This window comes from Heterodontus francisci, chromosome 6 (genome assembly GCF_036365525.1).
Source record: "Heterodontus francisci isolate sHetFra1 chromosome 6, sHetFra1.hap1, whole genome shotgun sequence".
Taxonomy (NCBI): domain Eukaryota; kingdom Metazoa; phylum Chordata; class Chondrichthyes; order Heterodontiformes; family Heterodontidae; genus Heterodontus; species Heterodontus francisci.
This window is the reverse complement of record NC_090376.1, coordinates 114,589,371-114,606,478: the sequence shown is the minus strand read 5'-3', so window position 1 is coordinate 114,606,478 and position 17,108 is coordinate 114,589,371. Positions and strand designations below refer to the sequence as shown.

General features: G+C 45.2%; 1 protein-coding gene across 2 annotated transcripts in view; it reads right to left on the bottom strand.

The window, feature by feature from the left end:
- Positions 1-17,108, bottom strand: part of si:ch1073-15f19.2 (T-cell surface protein tactile) — a 203,010-nt gene that overhangs the window by 103,176 nt on the left and 82,726 nt on the right. For both annotated transcript variants that reach the window (XM_068032911.1, XM_068032910.1), the window contains exon 2: positions 7,675-8,025. In XM_068032911.1, coding sequence (XP_067889012.1) covers positions 7,675-8,025 — 351 coding nt within the window. The remainder of the gene's footprint in view (positions 1-7,674; positions 8,026-17,108) is intronic.

The window sequence follows — 17,108 nt, the reverse complement described above, 5'->3', positions numbered from 1 at the left end:
GGAGAAGCCAGTTTCTAAATTCTTACTTTAAACTTTGTTGCTATCTTGTATATTTTTTTAAAAATTACATTCAGGGCACACACAAATTACAATTTATAGTACCAAGCTAGTATTGTGATGCAATATACTGAAATGTTAATTCAGTATATCATGGATAAATGGGAGCTAAGCACAGGTGCAGCCTGACTATAAAATGACAGCACTGTTCAAGATCTCAGCCAAACTATCAGGAGTAGTGCTGATCATAAATCAGAGAACAAAAAAAGATATGTTAACTGTGCAGCTCTCCTTAATATAGATTAGAGATACAGCACTGAAACAGGCCCTTCGGCCCACCGGGTCTGTGCCAACCATCAACCACCCATTTATACTAATCCTACACTAATCCCATATTCCTACCAAACATCCCCACCTGTCCCTATATTTCCCTACCACCTACCTATACTAGTGACAATTTCTAATGGTCAATTTACCTACCAACCTGCAAGTCTTTTGGCTTGTGGGAGGAAACCGGAGCACCCGGAGAAAACCCACACAGACACAGGGAGAACTTGCAAACTCCACACAGCCAGTACCCAGAATCGAACCCGGGTCCCTGGAGCTGTGAGGCTGCAGTGCTAACCACTGCGCCACTGTGCCGCCCTTTCTTCAAAACGATTATAGAGGGATATCAGCAGCAGGCCGAACAAACATTCCCACCTATGCCCCCATAACAATCTCTCTCTCTCATTGAAACTTTCATGGATGCCTTGGTTATCTTCAGATTGAACAACTCCACTGCTACTGGCCTTGAATCCTCCACCCTCCATAAACTCCAGCATATTTAAAACTCAGCTTTATGCAACTTGTCCTTCACCAAATCTTACTCGCCCATCACCTCCGTCTTCGCTGACCTACATCGGCCTCCTTTCTCCAATACACTAAACCTAAAAACATCATCTTTGTCATTAAATCCCTTCATGCTACCCCTCAACTTCCCCCAAACCCCCTCCACCCCCAATCACTGCAATCTCCTCTCACCCTATATTCCCTGAACACGCCATTTCCCTGACCCTAGTCTTTTGGGTATTTCCCCCAACTCCCCTGCTTCCTTCACCCCACTGTTAACAGTAAGAGATTCAGCTATCCAGTCTAGTTCCCTTCAATTCCCTCCCTAAACCTCTCCATCTTTTCACCTACCTTGCCTCATTTAAAAAGTTTCTCGAAACTCAGCTCTTCAACCTCGTAACTTCTCTCTTTCTGACTTGATATTTGATATTATCTGTGAAGCACCTTAGTATGCTATTTATGTTAAAAGCACTGTAGAATATGCAAGTTGCTGTTGCAGGGTTAAGTCCTTCTTTAGCATATTAGATTAAAACTAATAATCTGTCCTTCCCCATTAAACTAGAATTATGAAGTTGTTTTTTATTTTAACATTTCATATCAGCATTGCTTCAGTGGTAGCAATCGCACCTCTGAGCCAGAAGGGCAGAGAGTTCAAATCCCACAGAATCACAGAATAATACAGTGCAGAAGAGGCCCTTTGGCCCATCGAGTCTGCACCGATGTATTAAAGACACCTGACCTGTCTACCTAATCCCATTTGCTAGCACTTAGCCCATAGCCTTGAATGTTATGACGTGCCAAGTGCTCATCCAGGTACTTTTTAAAGGATATGAGGCAACCCGGCTCTACCACCCTCCCAGGCAGGGCATTCCAGACCGTCACCACCCTCTGGGTAAAAAAGTTCTTCCTCAAATCCTCCTTAAACCTCCAGCCCCTCACCTTAAACTTGTGCCTGTTTTTCATGTAGGCAGAGCTGCTCGTTATTCCGCTATTAACAGTCTCTCTGAACTAATGCTTTGTCTTTCACTACAAGCATTAACACACTCTTTGCCTTTGTCCCAGGACAGCTATTTAATCTCTCCTGCGTTCTACCCTATCATACACCAACTCTTCCCCACCACCACACCAACCTCCCCCCCCCCATCCCCACCACCCCCTACACTTGCTTAAAACCTAATTCTTTTCTAACCTTTGTCAGTTCTGATGAAAGGTCACAGACCTGAAACATTAACTCTGCTTCTCTCTCCACAGATGCTGCCTGACCTGCTGAGTATTTCCAGCTCTTTCTGTTTTTATTTCAGATTTCCAGCATCTGCAGTATTTTGCTTTTATTAAGGTAATGACCTGAACCATTTTCAACAGCTCAATTCAAGTAGGAAATTTCAAACTGTGGATAACTGGTTTGTTACAGGCAGCACAGCTTTATCAAGCTCTGCTAACTAAATGGAAGCATTTCTAAAACAAATAAACATCCCCCTTTTGATGCTTCTGTGCTTTCCCCCTCATGCCTTAGTTTAGTTTACACTGCTGTTTGTTATTTTTAGTGGGAGGGTGGAAGGTTTTTATGCTCATCGAGAGAAAGTTTGTCATTGTTCTGAAAAAAAAGTTACTACATTTAATATTAAGCGGCAATTTTAAGAGTACTCACTCATGTCACAGAGCCTAGCCAGCCAGTTGTGTAATTCTGGACAATAAGAATCATGGAAGGTCTTGCCGTCATCTCCTGAATGTGATGTTATCCAGGGAGGCTCCCCATTAGCTCTCTAAAGTTAGCATCAAGCATTCTCAATCTAGTTGCTTGGAGTAAGATAAAGTTTCAACTATCTGAACAATGTACCTTTACTCTGAGACTAGTGCTGTTAACATAAATGAGAAATTGCTCTGCTTTCTTGAAAGCTGTGCAGAGGCAACAAAAGGCTTAGACTGAAGGTAGTCAATGATGAAGGAGGTCTGTTGTCCCACAGAGAAATTTATGATTCTATTTGAAACCATGCAGACCTTATTTACGGGCTTGCAGATGAATGCAGAGCTATACCAATCTTCATGGCCATAGATATTAGAATGGCCATCTGGTGCGTGCATACCCTTTTAAGGTAAATAAAAGATTATGCATTTATGTAGCACCTTTCACATCCTCAGGAAGTCCTGATGTGCTTCACAGTCAATTAAGTACTTTTTCAACTGTACTCACCATTGTAATATTGGGAAATATGTTAGCCAATTTGCTCACAGCAAAGTTCTGCAAGTAGCAATGACCAGATAATTTGTTTTACGTGGTGATGTTGAGAGATAAATGCTTGCCAGGACAACCTCCCTGCTCTTCCTCAAATAGTTGTCATGGATCTTTACGTTAGTCTAAGAGGACTCATGGGATCTCAGTTTAATGACTCATATGAAAGATGCACCTTCAACAGTGCAACATTCCTTCAGTACAGTAATTAAGTGTCAGCCTAGATTATGTGCTCAAATATGAGAGTGGGGCTTTACAACATCATCTTTTAACTCCGAGACAGGAGCAGTTGCACTGAGCCAAGACTGTCACCATATTGTGGTTCAGGATGGTGATGTTAATTCTATATGGTGTAGAAACAGATGGGCTCAAATGATTTTCCAGCCAGCGTAGATGTTTCTACAGACATAAAACAGGCTTGCATGATTGGCTTCCAGCTGGAATCTTGCTGTATTTCATTTTCTGCCCAGTCCTTTAGGCTGGCATGAAGTAGTTTACAACAGATTGTCCATAAGCTTCATTTTATTGGCAATTCTATAGTAGCTACAGAGTAATTGTGGTGTCCTCTCATTCTACTGCTTCTTTTCTATCACAAAACCAAAAATGATTAAATGACAAGGGCTGTGCCATGTGCTGGAATCTGACCTTCAGACAAAACTGACCACATAGACGGCACTGCTTGGGGCAGTGAAAGTAACCTGCACCCTGGCCTTCTCGGGTTCCAGAACCTTCCTAGTTATCAGAGGATGCAAATGCAACATCAGTCAATCCGCAGTGCACAGATGCATCAGTCGGGTCAGTACTGCTTTGTTTACTACAGCTAACAGCTTGTCCTGAAAGAGAGGGGACAGAATGTCAGTGATTGTGTTGCAATGTATTTGAGTGATGTTCCTGCCATAGCTGAACAGTTGAAGGTACATGGAGGCAGCAAGAGGTGGGTGTGAGGCTGGCGGACTGGCAGTATTGGTAGGAGTATCTGGATCCTGAGGGTTTGAGACTGCTGATGGATGAGTGATGGGGTGTGGTGCTTTAATCAGTGTGAGATTTGGTAATGAGGTGGGTAGGAGATGTCATGTAAAGATGCATTCATTGTCCTTGACCACCCACATGAGGTCATTAGACTTCTTGTGGCACTGCTGCCAGTTCCTCGGCTTCAGATGCTAGGAATTGACCACCTGCTCCCACTTCCTTCTGAATGTGGTCCTTGAGTGTTTCCTGCTCCTTGTCAAACCACAGCATCTCTCCTTCTGCCCAGCTCCAATACTAATGCCTCCAAGCACTCCATCTGTCACCCTGGATCTCTCTTTCTCTGCCCTGGTGATCCATTTTCCATCATTTCAATTCCAACAATATTATTCAGTGCAGATTTCTTTAAGAGGGACAGTCTGCTTTTAGAAGAGCAGGCTGGCTGCACCATGTGATATCTGCACATTGCTGCTCGGACCCTTGCTGAGCACTGACACAGCCAGCAGTGTGAAGAAGAAGGAAGCAGCGCAAGATCTGCTCAGCCACATGCTATAATTATGCAGATGAGGTGAGTGCACCAAATTTGCATGTCTCCCATCTCAATGGGGCGGCACAGTGGCGCTGTGGCTAGCACCGCAGCCTCACAGTTTCAGTGACCCGAGTTCAATTCTGGGTACTGCCTGTGTGGAGTTTGCAAGTTCACCCTGTGACCGTGTGGGTTTCTGCCGGGTGCTCCGGTTTCCTCCCACCGCCAAAGACTTGTAGGTTGATAGGTAAATTGGCCATTACAAATTGCCCCTAGTATAGGTAGGAGAATGGTAGGGAATATGGGATTAATGTAGGAGGGAATGTGGCAGCAAATATGGGATTAATGTAGGATTAGTATAAATGGGTGGCTGATGGTTGGCAGAGACACGGTGGGCCAAAGGGCCTGTTTCAGTGCTGTATGACTCGATGACTAATTGGAACCGGCACTCGTAGGTTTTGAATCACTCACCCCACGCACAAAAACTGGGGCACACAAACGTCTAGCCCAAGTTCTTTCTTTCTTTACTCCTCTCTCTGGGCCCTCTGATCAGCGGAGGGTCCTGGCAAAAGCCCCCAGAATCATCAAACTGTAGCACCCCTGCATCTCGTGCCCCTGACTTAAATTGTACATTTTGCCATTGTTGGGTCTTTCCCTAATGCAGGCACAGCACCTGCTCCAACAGGCAGTCAACCACGGCTAACAAAGGAAGTTAAGGATTGTATAAGATTAAAAGAAAAGGCCTATAAAGTTGCCAGAAATGGTAGTAAAGCTGAGGATTGGGAGGATTTTAGAATACAGCAAAGGAGGACCAAGAAACTGATAAAGAAAGGGAGAATAGAATATGAATGTAAACTAGCAAAAAACATAAAAACGGACTGTAAAAGCTTCAATAGGTACGTAAAAAGGATATGTTTGGCTGACAAATGTGGGTCCATTACAGGCAGAGTCAGGAGAATTTATAATGGGGAATAGAGAAATGGCAGAGAAGCTAAATGATTACTTTGTGTCTGTCTTCACTGAGGAAGATATAAGAAATCTCCCAAAATTAGAGATCTAAGAGCTGAGGGAAAATGAGGAATTGAAGGAAATTAGTATTAGTAAGAAGGTTGTATTGGAAAAATTAATGGGGGTGAAGGTTGATAAGTCCCCAGGACCTGATATTCTACATCCCAGAGTGTTGAAAGAGGTAGCAATGGAGATAATGGATGCATTGGTGATCATCTTCCAAAATTCCATTAATTCTGGAACAGTTCCTGCATATTGAAAGGTAGCAAATGTCACCCTGCTATTTAAGAAGTGAGGGAGAGAGAAAACAGGGAACTACAGACCTGTTAGCCTTACATCAGTAGTAGGGAAATGTTAAAATCTATTCTAAAGGATGTGATAAATGGACACTTGGATAATAATGATCTGATTGGGCATAGTCAACATGGGTTTATGAATGGAAAATCATTTTTGACGAACCTGTTGGAATTTTTTGAGGATATTACTAACAGAATTGATAAAGGGGAGTCAATGGACATAGTATACTTGGATTTTCAGAAGGCTTTTGATAAAATCCCCCACTGAAGGTTGGTTAGCAAAATTAAAGCACATGGCATGGATTAAGGATTGGTTAACAGACAGAAAACAGGGAGGAATAAACGGGTCATTCTTGCGTTGGCAGGCTGTGACTAGTGGAGTACTGCAAGGATCAGTACTTGGGCCCCAGCTGTTCACAATATATATCAGTGATTTGGATGTGGGGAACAACTGTAATATTTCCAAGTTCCCAGATGACACAAAACTAGGTGGGAATGTGTGTTTTGAGGAAAATGCAAAGCGGCTTCAAAGGGATTTGGACTGGCTTAGTGAATGGGCAAGAACGTGGCAGATGGAATATAATGTGGAAAAATGTGAGGTTATCCATTTTGGTAGGAGGAACAGATGTGCGGAGTATTTCTTAAATGGTAAGAGATTAGAAAGTGTAGATGTACAAAAGGACCTGGGTATCCTCATCAATAAGTCACTGAAAGCTAACATGCAGGTGCAGCAAGCAAAGATGAAGGCTAATGGTATGTTAGCCTTTATCGCAAGAGGATTTGAGTACAAGAGTAGTGAAGTCTTGCTTCGATTGTATAGAACCTTGGTTAGACCGCACCTGGAGTATTGTGTGCAGTTTTGGTCCCCTTACCTTAGGAAGGATATTATTGCCATAGAGGGAGTGCAACGAAGGTTCACCAGACTTGTTCCCTGGATGGCGGGACTGTCCTATGAAAAGAGATTGGGGAAACTGGGCCTGTATTCTCTAGAGTTTCGAAAAATGAGATGTAATCTTATTGAAACCTACAAAATACTTAAAAAGATAGACAGGGTAGATGCAGGTAAGATGTTTCCCCTGGTTGGGGAGTCTAGAACCAGGGGAGATAATTTCAAAATAATTGAGAAGCCACTTAAGACTGAGATGAGGAGATATTTCTTTACACAGAGGGTTGTAATTTTTTGGAATGCTATACCCCAGAGGGCTGTGGAAGCTTAGTCATTGAGTATGTTTAAAGTAGAGATTGACAGATTTTGAAGTACCAATGACATAAAGGGATATGGGGATAGTGTAGGATAAGGCATTGAAGTGGACGGTCAGCCATGATTGTATTGAATCGCGGAGCAGGCTTGATGGGCTGAATAGCCTATTTCTGCTCCTATGTTCCTATGTCCTATGCTCCTATTCATCCCCATCCCCAAATTTCACAGCGAGTTCTTAAGATCTGGAATGCACTCCTGAAAGGGTGATTGAAGCAGATTCAGTAATAACTTTGAAAAGGGAATTGGATAAATACTTAAAAGGGGAACGTTAGCAGGTAAATGGTGAAAGAGCAGGTAAGTGGGACTAATTGGATAATTGTTTCAAAGAGCTGGCAAGGCATGATGGACCAATTGGCCGTCTTCTGTGCTACACCATTCTTGATTCTGTGAAGAGTGGGGTTGATGAAAGTTAATTTTATTTTCCTTCTCTCAATTTATCAAACCTTATCCTTTATTTTTGAAGCTCAGAAAAAAATTGCATTTCACATTACTTGTATTGAACAATTCTTTGCTAGAATGTAAAATCTGTATTGAGAAATAAGTTAGTTTTATAAATTACCTTTTTTGGCAACAGTGAGAATGATTGACACCTTTAGGCTTCCATTTGGAAAAGTGATGAATGAACACGTGTATTTTCCAGAAGCAGGCATTTGTACATTTGCGATACGAATGCTTCCCATTCCGTTGGTTGGTGACTGTGATTCAAACTCAACAGACTCCACATAGCGATGGATGCCGAGGTTATGGTTAGCAAGTATGATGACCTGTGACTCATTATTCGTTTCTTTGCTCCATTGAAGCTGCACAACTGAAGTATTTTGTTCTCTTGGCAAGGTGCATTTTAAAGTGATATTCTCACCAGGTGATGCAACAACATTACAATCGTGCTCAATGGTGAGTCCTTGCAGAACTGAAAAAACAAAAGATATAATTACATAGGTGCAGAATCATAGAGGCTGCACTAACCAAGATTGCCAAAGAGGTTTCTTTTTGGTGGGTTGAAACATGAACTGCTTGTTGCACAAAAAGATCACAGTCTAATACAGTCAGTTTGTAATCACACTGAAAAAAGACTCAGTGTAACTCTGAAAGCTACTGAAGCTTCCTATCGCCCTGATCCAGAGAAATGTCTCCTCCTGTCCTAATGTGACTGACTATACCACAACAAAGATATTATTTCATCAAACCATCTGCAGAAAGATGCATTAACCTGAAATAAATTGTTGCTCTGGATTGAGGATTTAGAGAAAAAAAAATCCAACAATCTGTGCTGGTGCATGACACATTAAGTGTAATTTTAACTCCCTCCAACTGGTGGAAATCAAAATGAAAGTAGATTCAACAGTACATTTCAAAAGGGAATTGGATAAATACTTGAAGGTGAAAAATTTACAGGGCAATGGGGAAAGAGCAGGGAAGTATTGGGATAGCACTCCCACAGAGCTGGCATAGGCATGATGAGTCAATTGACCTATTTCTAAACTGCATCATTCTATGAGTGTCTTATATTCAGGTGTATGCGTGTACACCAAATATTAAACCATACCATAGCATAACCCAGGGGTGTATCAATGGGACCGCCTTGTGATTTTAGTGGGAAATTTATGCCTTTCACATATGTGCTACTTCAATTTCTCCAAAGGTGCACTGAGAAATCACTTGGTGAGACAAGACCCACCAAGAATCATTAAGCTGCCTCAACATTGACTCCAACCCTCATGAAGTCTCATGATGTCAGGTCAAACATGGGCAAGGAAACCTCCTGCTGATTACCACCCACCGCCCTCCTTCAGCTGAGGAATCAGCACTTCTTCATGTTGAGCACCATTTGGAGGAAGCACTGATGGTAGCAAGGGCACAAAATGTACTCTGGGTGGGGAACTTCAATGTCCATCACCAAGAATGGCTCGGTAACACCACTACTGACCAATTTGTCTGAGTTCTAAAGGACATATCTGCCAGACTGGGCCTGCAGCAGGTGGGCCAATCTACCTGTCGCAGATGCATGCCAATGACAGTATTGGTACGAGTGACCACAGTACAGTCCTTGTGGAGACAAAGTCCCATCTTTACACTGAGGATACCGGCCATCGTGTTGTGTGGCACTACCTTTGTACTAAATGGGATAGGTTAAGAACCGATCTAGCAGCTCAAAACTGGGCATCCATAAGGCGCTATGGGGCATCAGCAGCAGCAGAATTATATTCAACCACAATCATGGCCTGGCATATCCGTCACTCTACCATTACCATCAAGACAGGGGACCAATCCTGTTTGCATGAGGCATACCTAAAAATGAGATGCCAACCTGGTGAAACTACAGCACAGGACTACATGCATGCTAAACAGCAGAAGCAGCAAGCGATAGACAGAACAAAGCGATCCCACAACCAATGGATCTGACCAAAGCTCTGCACTCCTGCCATATCCAGTCATGAATAGTGGCGGACAATTAAACAACTAACCAGATGAGGAGGTACCACAAATATCCTCATTCTCAGCGATGGGGGAGCCCAGAACATCAGTGCAAAAGATCAGGCTGAAGTATTTACAACCATTTTCAGCCAGAAATGCCAAGTGGATGATACATCTCGGCCTCCTGCTGAGATCCCCAGCATCACAGATGCATGTCTTCAGCCAACTCAATTCACTCCACGTGATATCAAGAAATGGTTGAAGGCACTAAATACAGCAAAGGCATTATCCCAGCTGTAGTACTGAAGTCTGTGCTCCAGAACTAGCCACGCACCTAGTCAAGCTGCAGTGCTGCTACACACAGGCATCTAGCCAACAATGTGGAAAGTTTGCTAGCTATGCCCCCTCCTCAAAAAGCAGGACAATACCAATCCAACTAATTACTATCCTATAAGTCTACTCTCAATCATTAGCAAAATGATGGAAGTTATCAGTGACAGTGCTATCAAGTGGCACTTACACAGCAATAACCTGCTCACCAATGCTCAGTTTGGGTTCAACCAGGGCCACTCATCTCCAGACCTCATTACAACTTTGGTCCAAACATGGACAAAGGAGTTGAATTGGAGAGGTGAGGTGAGGGTGACCACCCTTGTCATCAGGGCAGCATTTGACTGAGTGTAGCATCAAGGAGCCCTAGTAAAATTTGATTTAATGGGAATCCAGTGGAAAACTCTGCACCAGCTGGAGTCATATTTAGCACAAAGGAAAATGATTGTGGTGGCTGGAGGCCAATCTTCTCAGCCCCTAAGGTGCCAATCACCTTAAATCAGTGTCCTCTGGTTCTGGATCCTTCCGCCAATTGGAACAGTTTCCCCCATCTATTCTGTTCAGACCACTCATGATTTTGAACACCTCTACCAAATCACCTCTTAATCTTCTCTTCTCCAAGGAGAGCAGCCTCCAACCTATCCATGTAACTGAATTTCCTCATCCTTGGAACCATTCTCCTGAATCTCTACAGCAACTTCTCGAATTCCCTAAAATCCTTCCGAAAGTGCATACCCAGAAATGAACACAACACTCCAGTTGAGGCCGAACCAGTGTTTTATACATGTTTATCTTGCTTCCTTGCTCTTGACTTCTCTGTCCCAATTTATAAAGCCCCCAGGATCCCATATGCTTTATTAACCGCTTTCTCAACCAGCCCTACAACCTTCAATGATTTGTGCACAAGGTCCCTCGGCTCCGACACTCCCTTTAGAATTGTATCCTTTAATTTATATTGCCTCTCCTCATTCTTCCTAAGAAAATGAATCACTTCACACTTTTCCGCATTTAATTTCATCTGCCACTTGTCCACCCATTCCACCAGCCGTTCTATGTTTTTTAAAATTTGTTTCAAGGGTTGTGAGCATTGCTGACAAGGCCAGCATTTGTTGTCCATCACTAATTTCCCTTCAAAAGGAGGTGGTGAGCAGCCATTTTGAACTGCTGCAGTCCATCTGATGTGGGTACACCCACAGTGCTGTTAGGAGGGAGTTCCAGGATTTTGATCCAGTGATAGTGAAGGAAAACATGCAGAGTGACCTGAGGAGCCTGTCACTGGAGTGCAGGAAGAAATTCCTTACCGTCAAAGAGTCTACTGAGAGCTCGACGGGGAGGAGCAGCTGACCTGATTGCCCATGAGGTGGTCGTCGAGGCTCAGGGCCTCAATCCGGCCTCGGTTGCCCTTCTGCCTTTACAGCTGGGAGCTGGGAAAGAAGTTCCACCGTGAGCTGGATGGCGACCACGAGTGCAGCGTCAGCCTGGAGGGCCTGGAGGACGCCGACATCGAGGAGGATGTACAGGCTGTGGGCTGGCCCGCTCGCCAGGGTCGTGACCACCACTGGAGGCCTCCCCCCCTCGCAACACCTTCCCCCCCCGCACCCCTTCCCCCATCCCTCCCCCTCCCCCCTTGCACCCCCTTTGCACCTTGCACCCCCTGACCCCCCTCGCCCACCCCGCTCCTCCTTCCCCCAGAATCCCTTTCCCCCCACCCCCTCCCCCTTTGCGCCCCCTCCCTTCTCGCACCTCCTCCCCCCTTCCCTTTCCTTCCATGAAATCGCACTACTTGTTAGGGCCCCTGTTCAGGGATAGGAGCTTACAACCTCACTGCCTTGTGGGCATCTCAGGAGAGACCAAAGTTATGGGAGTAAACCCTAACAGAAAATCCAGAGCGGAACCCCTAAGGCGATCATGTGGCACCTTTGGCACGTTTCCGGCAGTTCCTGCAGCCATACCGGTGCCAAACATCATGCTCTGCACTCCTTTAGACCCCACCAGGAAGGCTGAGAGGGGGGTTTTGATGCTCTCACAACTCACAACCTCCATACATTCCACCCAGGCATGCGTCATGGAGAGGTCACTCCATAGTCGCCTCACAGCAACCAAAACAACACGGAAGGCAGCAGTTACGAGTTATAAGTCCAGCTCAATTGCCGTAGAGTTGGGCGCCATGGGTTGCCTTTGTCAGTGGGAGAGGTCATTGCATCTCACTGGACAGCTAACGCCCGCCTCAAATTGGGCAGCCCCCGGTCAGAAAGGTTCTGTCCCGCCACAGTTCACCTACTTCAATGGGTGCTTGGAGCTCAGGGTCATTGCCCGACAAGTGGACTGCAGCAACACACCAAACAGCATGACAAAAAAAGGTGGAACGTCAGAACTATGAGTCCTGGCCTATCGGAAGACCTTACACAAATCAACGACTCTTGGAAGATCGCCATCAGTGGACTCAATGTGGACATTGCAGCACTTCAGGAGACACGCCTGCCTGTGAGCGGATCTCTAAGAGAGCAAGACTGCACCTTCTACTGAAGAACCAAGACAGCATGGAGTGGGCTTTGCCATCAGAAACTCTTTGCTCAGTGTGACAGTGTCACCTTCAAATGGCTCGGAATGCATACTGTCCATCCGACTGCTCAGTGACCCGGGTTCAGTTCTGGGTACTGCCTGTGCGGAATTTGCAAGTTCTCCCTGTGACCGCGTGGGTTTTCGCCGGGTGCTCCAGTTTCCTCCCACAGCCAAAGACTTGCAGGTTGATAGGTAAATTGGCCATTATAAATTGCCCCTAGTATAGGTAGGGGAATTGAGGGATGGTGGGGATATGGTAAGAATATGGGATTAATGTACGATTAGTATAAATGGGTGGTTGATCGTTGGCACAGACTTGGTGGGCCGAAGGCCCTGTTTCAGTGCTGTATCTCTAAATAAATAAATAAACACTCTGCTCCCCACCTGAAGTTAAAGACTAGTTCTATGAGGAACTCCATAATATCATTAGTAGCATTCCTAGTACCGAACGTTTGTTCCTGCTGGGGGACTTTAATGCCAGGGTTGGGGCCAACCATGACTCATGGCCCTCCTACCTTGGGCGCTATGGCATTGGCAGGATGAATGAGAATGGACAGAGACTGGAGTTATGTACCTATCACAATCTCTGCATCACCAACTCATTCTTTCATATTAAACCCTGTCACCAGGTTTCATGGAGACACCCAAGATCACGTCGTTGGCACCAGCTGGACCTCATCGTCACAAGGCGAACCTATATAAACAGTGTCTAAATCACATGCAGCTTCCACAGTGTGGACTGCGACACCGACAACTCCGTGGTGTGCAGCAAAGTTAGACTGAAATCAAAGAAGATACATCTCTCCAAGCAGAAGGGCCGCCCGCACATCAACACTAACAGAATTTCATATCCACAGCTGTTACATAAGTTTCTAAATTCATTTGAAAAAGCCCTTCAAAACACTCCTGCAGGGGATGCAGAGACCAAGTGGGCCCACATCAGAGACGCCATCTATGACTCAACAGTGACCACCTTTGGCAAACATGTGAAGCAGAATGCAGACTGGTTTCAATCTCACTTTGAAGAGCTGGAACCTGTCACAGCTGCTAAGCGCACCACACTGTTGAACTACAGGAAAGCCCCCAGCGAGTTAACATCTGTAGCACTTAAAATAGCCAGAAGAGCTGCAAAAAGAACAGCCAGGTGCTGTGCAAATGACTACTGGCAACACCTATGAGTCATAGAGTCACCTATGCAGTCGTATTCAGCTGGCCTCCGACACCAGAAACATCAGAGGAATGTATAATGGCATTAAAAGAGCTTTTGAATCAACCACCAAGAAGATTGCACCCCCCCCCCACCAAGTCTAAATCAGGGGAAACAATCACAACAATGCAAGCAAATGAGCCGATGGGTGGAGCATTACCTAGAACTGTACTCCAGGGAAAATGTTGTTACTGATACCGCCCTCAATGCAGCCCAGTCTCTGCTAGTCATGGATGAGCTGGATGAACAGTCAACAAAATCAGAACTCAGTGATGCCATTGATTGTCTAGCCAGTGGAAAAGCCCCTGGAAAGGACAGCATTACCCCTGAAATAATCAAGCCTGCTATACTCTCAGCACTCCATGAACTGCTTTGCCTGTGCTGGGATGAGGGAGCAGTACCACAGGACATGCGCGATGCCAATATCATCACCCTCTATAAGAACAAGGGTGACCGCGGTGACTGCAACAACTACCGTGGAATCTCCCTGCTCAGCATAGTGGGGAAAGTCTTCACTCGAGTCATTTTAAACAGACTCCAGAAGCTGGCTGATCGTGTCTATCCTGAGGCACAGTGCGGCTTTCGAGCAGAGAGATCCACCATTGACATGCTGTTCTCCCTTCACCAGCTACAGGAGAAATGTCGCAAACTACAGATGCCCCTCTAGGTTGCTTTCATAGATCTCACCAAAGGCTTTGACCTCGTCAGCAGACATGGTCTCTTCAGACAACTAGCAGAGATCGGATGTCCACCAAAACTAAGTATCATCACCTCATTTCATGACAATATGAAAGGCACAATTCAGCATAGCGGTGTGTCATCAGATCCCTTTCTTATCCTGAGTGGCATGAAACAAGGCTGTGTTCTCGCACCTACACTGTTTGGGATCTTCTTCTCACTGCTGCTCTCACATGCGTTCAAGTCTTCAGAAGAAGGTATTTTCCTCCATACAAGATCAGATGGCAGGTTGTTCAACCTTGCCCGTCTAAGAGCGAAGACCAAAGTACGGAAAGTCCTCATCAGGGAACTCCTCTTTGCTGACGATGCTGCTTTAACATCCCACACAGAAGAGTGTCTGCAGAGACTCATCGACAGGATTGCAGCTGCCTGCAATGAATTTGGCCTAACCATCAGCCTCAAGAAAACGAACATCAGGGACGTCACAAATGCTCCATCCATCAATATTGGCGACCATGCTCTGGAAGTGGTTCAAGAGTTCACCTACCTAGGCTCAACTATCACCAGCAACCTGTCTCTCAATGCAGAAATCAACAAGCGCACGGGAAAGGCTTCCACTGCTATGTCCAGACTGGCGAAGAGGGTTTGGGAAAACAGCGCACTGACACGGAACACAAAAGTCCGAGTGTATCAAGCCTGTGTCCTCAGTACCTTGCTCTACAGCAGCGAGGCCTGGAGAATGTATGTCAGCCAAGAGCGACGTTGCAACTCATTCCATCTTCGCTGCCTCCGGAGAATCCTTGGCATCAGGTGGCAGGACCCTATCTCCAACGCAGAAGTCCTTGAGGCGGCCAACATCCCCAGCATATACACCCTACTGAGCCAGCGGCGCTTGAGATGGCTTGGCCATGTGAGCCGCATTGAAGATGGCAGGATCCCCAAGGACGCATTGTACAGCGAACTCGTCACTGGTATCAGAACCACCGGCCGTCCATGTCTCCACTTTAAAGACGTCTGCAAACGCGACATGAAGTCCTGTGACATTGACCACAAGTCCTGGGAGTCAGTTGCCAATGATCGCCAGAGCTGGCGGGCAGCCATAAAGGCGGGGCTAAAGAGTGGCAAGTCGAAGAGACTTAGCAGTTGGCAGGAAAAAAGACAGAAGTTCAAGGAAAAAGCCAACTGTGTAACAGCCCGACAACCAATTTTATCTGCAGCGCTTGTGGAAGAGTCTGTCACTGTAGAATTGGCCTTTATAGCCACTCCAGGCACTGCTCCACAAACCACTGAACACCTCTAGGTGCTTACCCATTGTCTCTCGAGACAAGGAGGCCAAAGAAGAAGAAAAAGAAGAAGATAGTGAAGGAACTATGATATATTTCCAAGTCAGGGTTGTGTGCGGCTTGGAGAGGAACTTGCTGATGGTAGTCTTCCTATGCGTCTGCTGCCCTTGTCCTTCTAGGTTGAAGAGGTTATGGGTTTGGAAAGTGTTATTGAAGGAGGCGTGGTGAGTTGCTGCAGTACATCTTGTATATGGTACACACTGCTGCCAGTGCGCGTCGGTGGTGGAGGCAGGGAATGTTAAAGATGGTGGATGGAATGCTATCAAGCAGACTGCTTTGTCCTGGATGGTGTCGAGCGTCTTGAGTATTGTTGGAGTCACACGCATCCAGGCAAGTGGAAAGTATTCAATCATACTCCTGACTTGTGCCTTGTAGATGGTGGACAAGCTTTGAGGAGTCAGGAGAATTCTCAGTCTCTGACCTGCTCTTGTGGCTGCTCCCGTTCAATTTCTGGTCAATGGTAAATGCCAGGCTGTTGATTGTGGGAGATTCAGCAATGGTAATGCTGTTGCATGTTCAGGGGAGATGGTTAGATTCTCTCTTGTTGGAGATCATCATTGCCTGGCACTTGTGTGACGCGAATGGCTTCTTGATGTTTTTCAGTATCCTCCTCCCAATTCACAATACTTTGAAGTTTTGTGTCAACTGCAAATTTGAAATTGTGTCCTATATACCCAAGTCTAGATCATTAATATATATCAAGAAAAACAGGGGACCTAACGCTCAGCCCTGGAGTACCCCACTCCAATCCGAAAGACAATCATTCATGACTACTCTGTTTCCTGTCACTCAGCAAATTTCATATCCATGCTGCTACTGTACCTTTTGTTCCATGAGTTCTTAATTTGCTGACAAGCCTGTTATGTAGCACTTTATCAAATGCCTTTTGGAAGTCCATGGACACCACATCAATCGCATTACTTTCAACAACATTTTTGTTACCTCATCAAAAACTCAAGCAAGTTAGTTAAACATTGCCCTTGACAAATCCATGCTGGCTTTCCTTAACTAATCCACATTTGTCCAAGTGGCTATTAATTTTGTACCGAATTACCATTTCTAAAAACGTTCCCACCACTGAGGTTAAACTGACTGACCTGTAATTGCTGGGCTTATCCTTACTCTCTTTTTTAAACAAGGTTATAACATTTGAAATTCTCCAGTCCTCTGGCACCACCCCTGTATCTAAGGAGGATTGGAAGATTATGTCCTCTGCAATTTCCACTCTTTCTCGGCCAACTATCTTCAGCTCTTTCATGAATGACCTTCCCTCCATCTTAAGGTCAGAAGTGGGGATGTTTGCTGATGATTGCACAGTGTTCAGTACCATTTGTGACTCCTCGGATACTGCATGCAGCAAGATCTGGACAACATTCAGGTTTGGGTTGATAAGTGGCAAATAACATGCGTGCCACAAAATTGCCAGGCAATGACCATTTCCAACAGGAGAGAATCTAA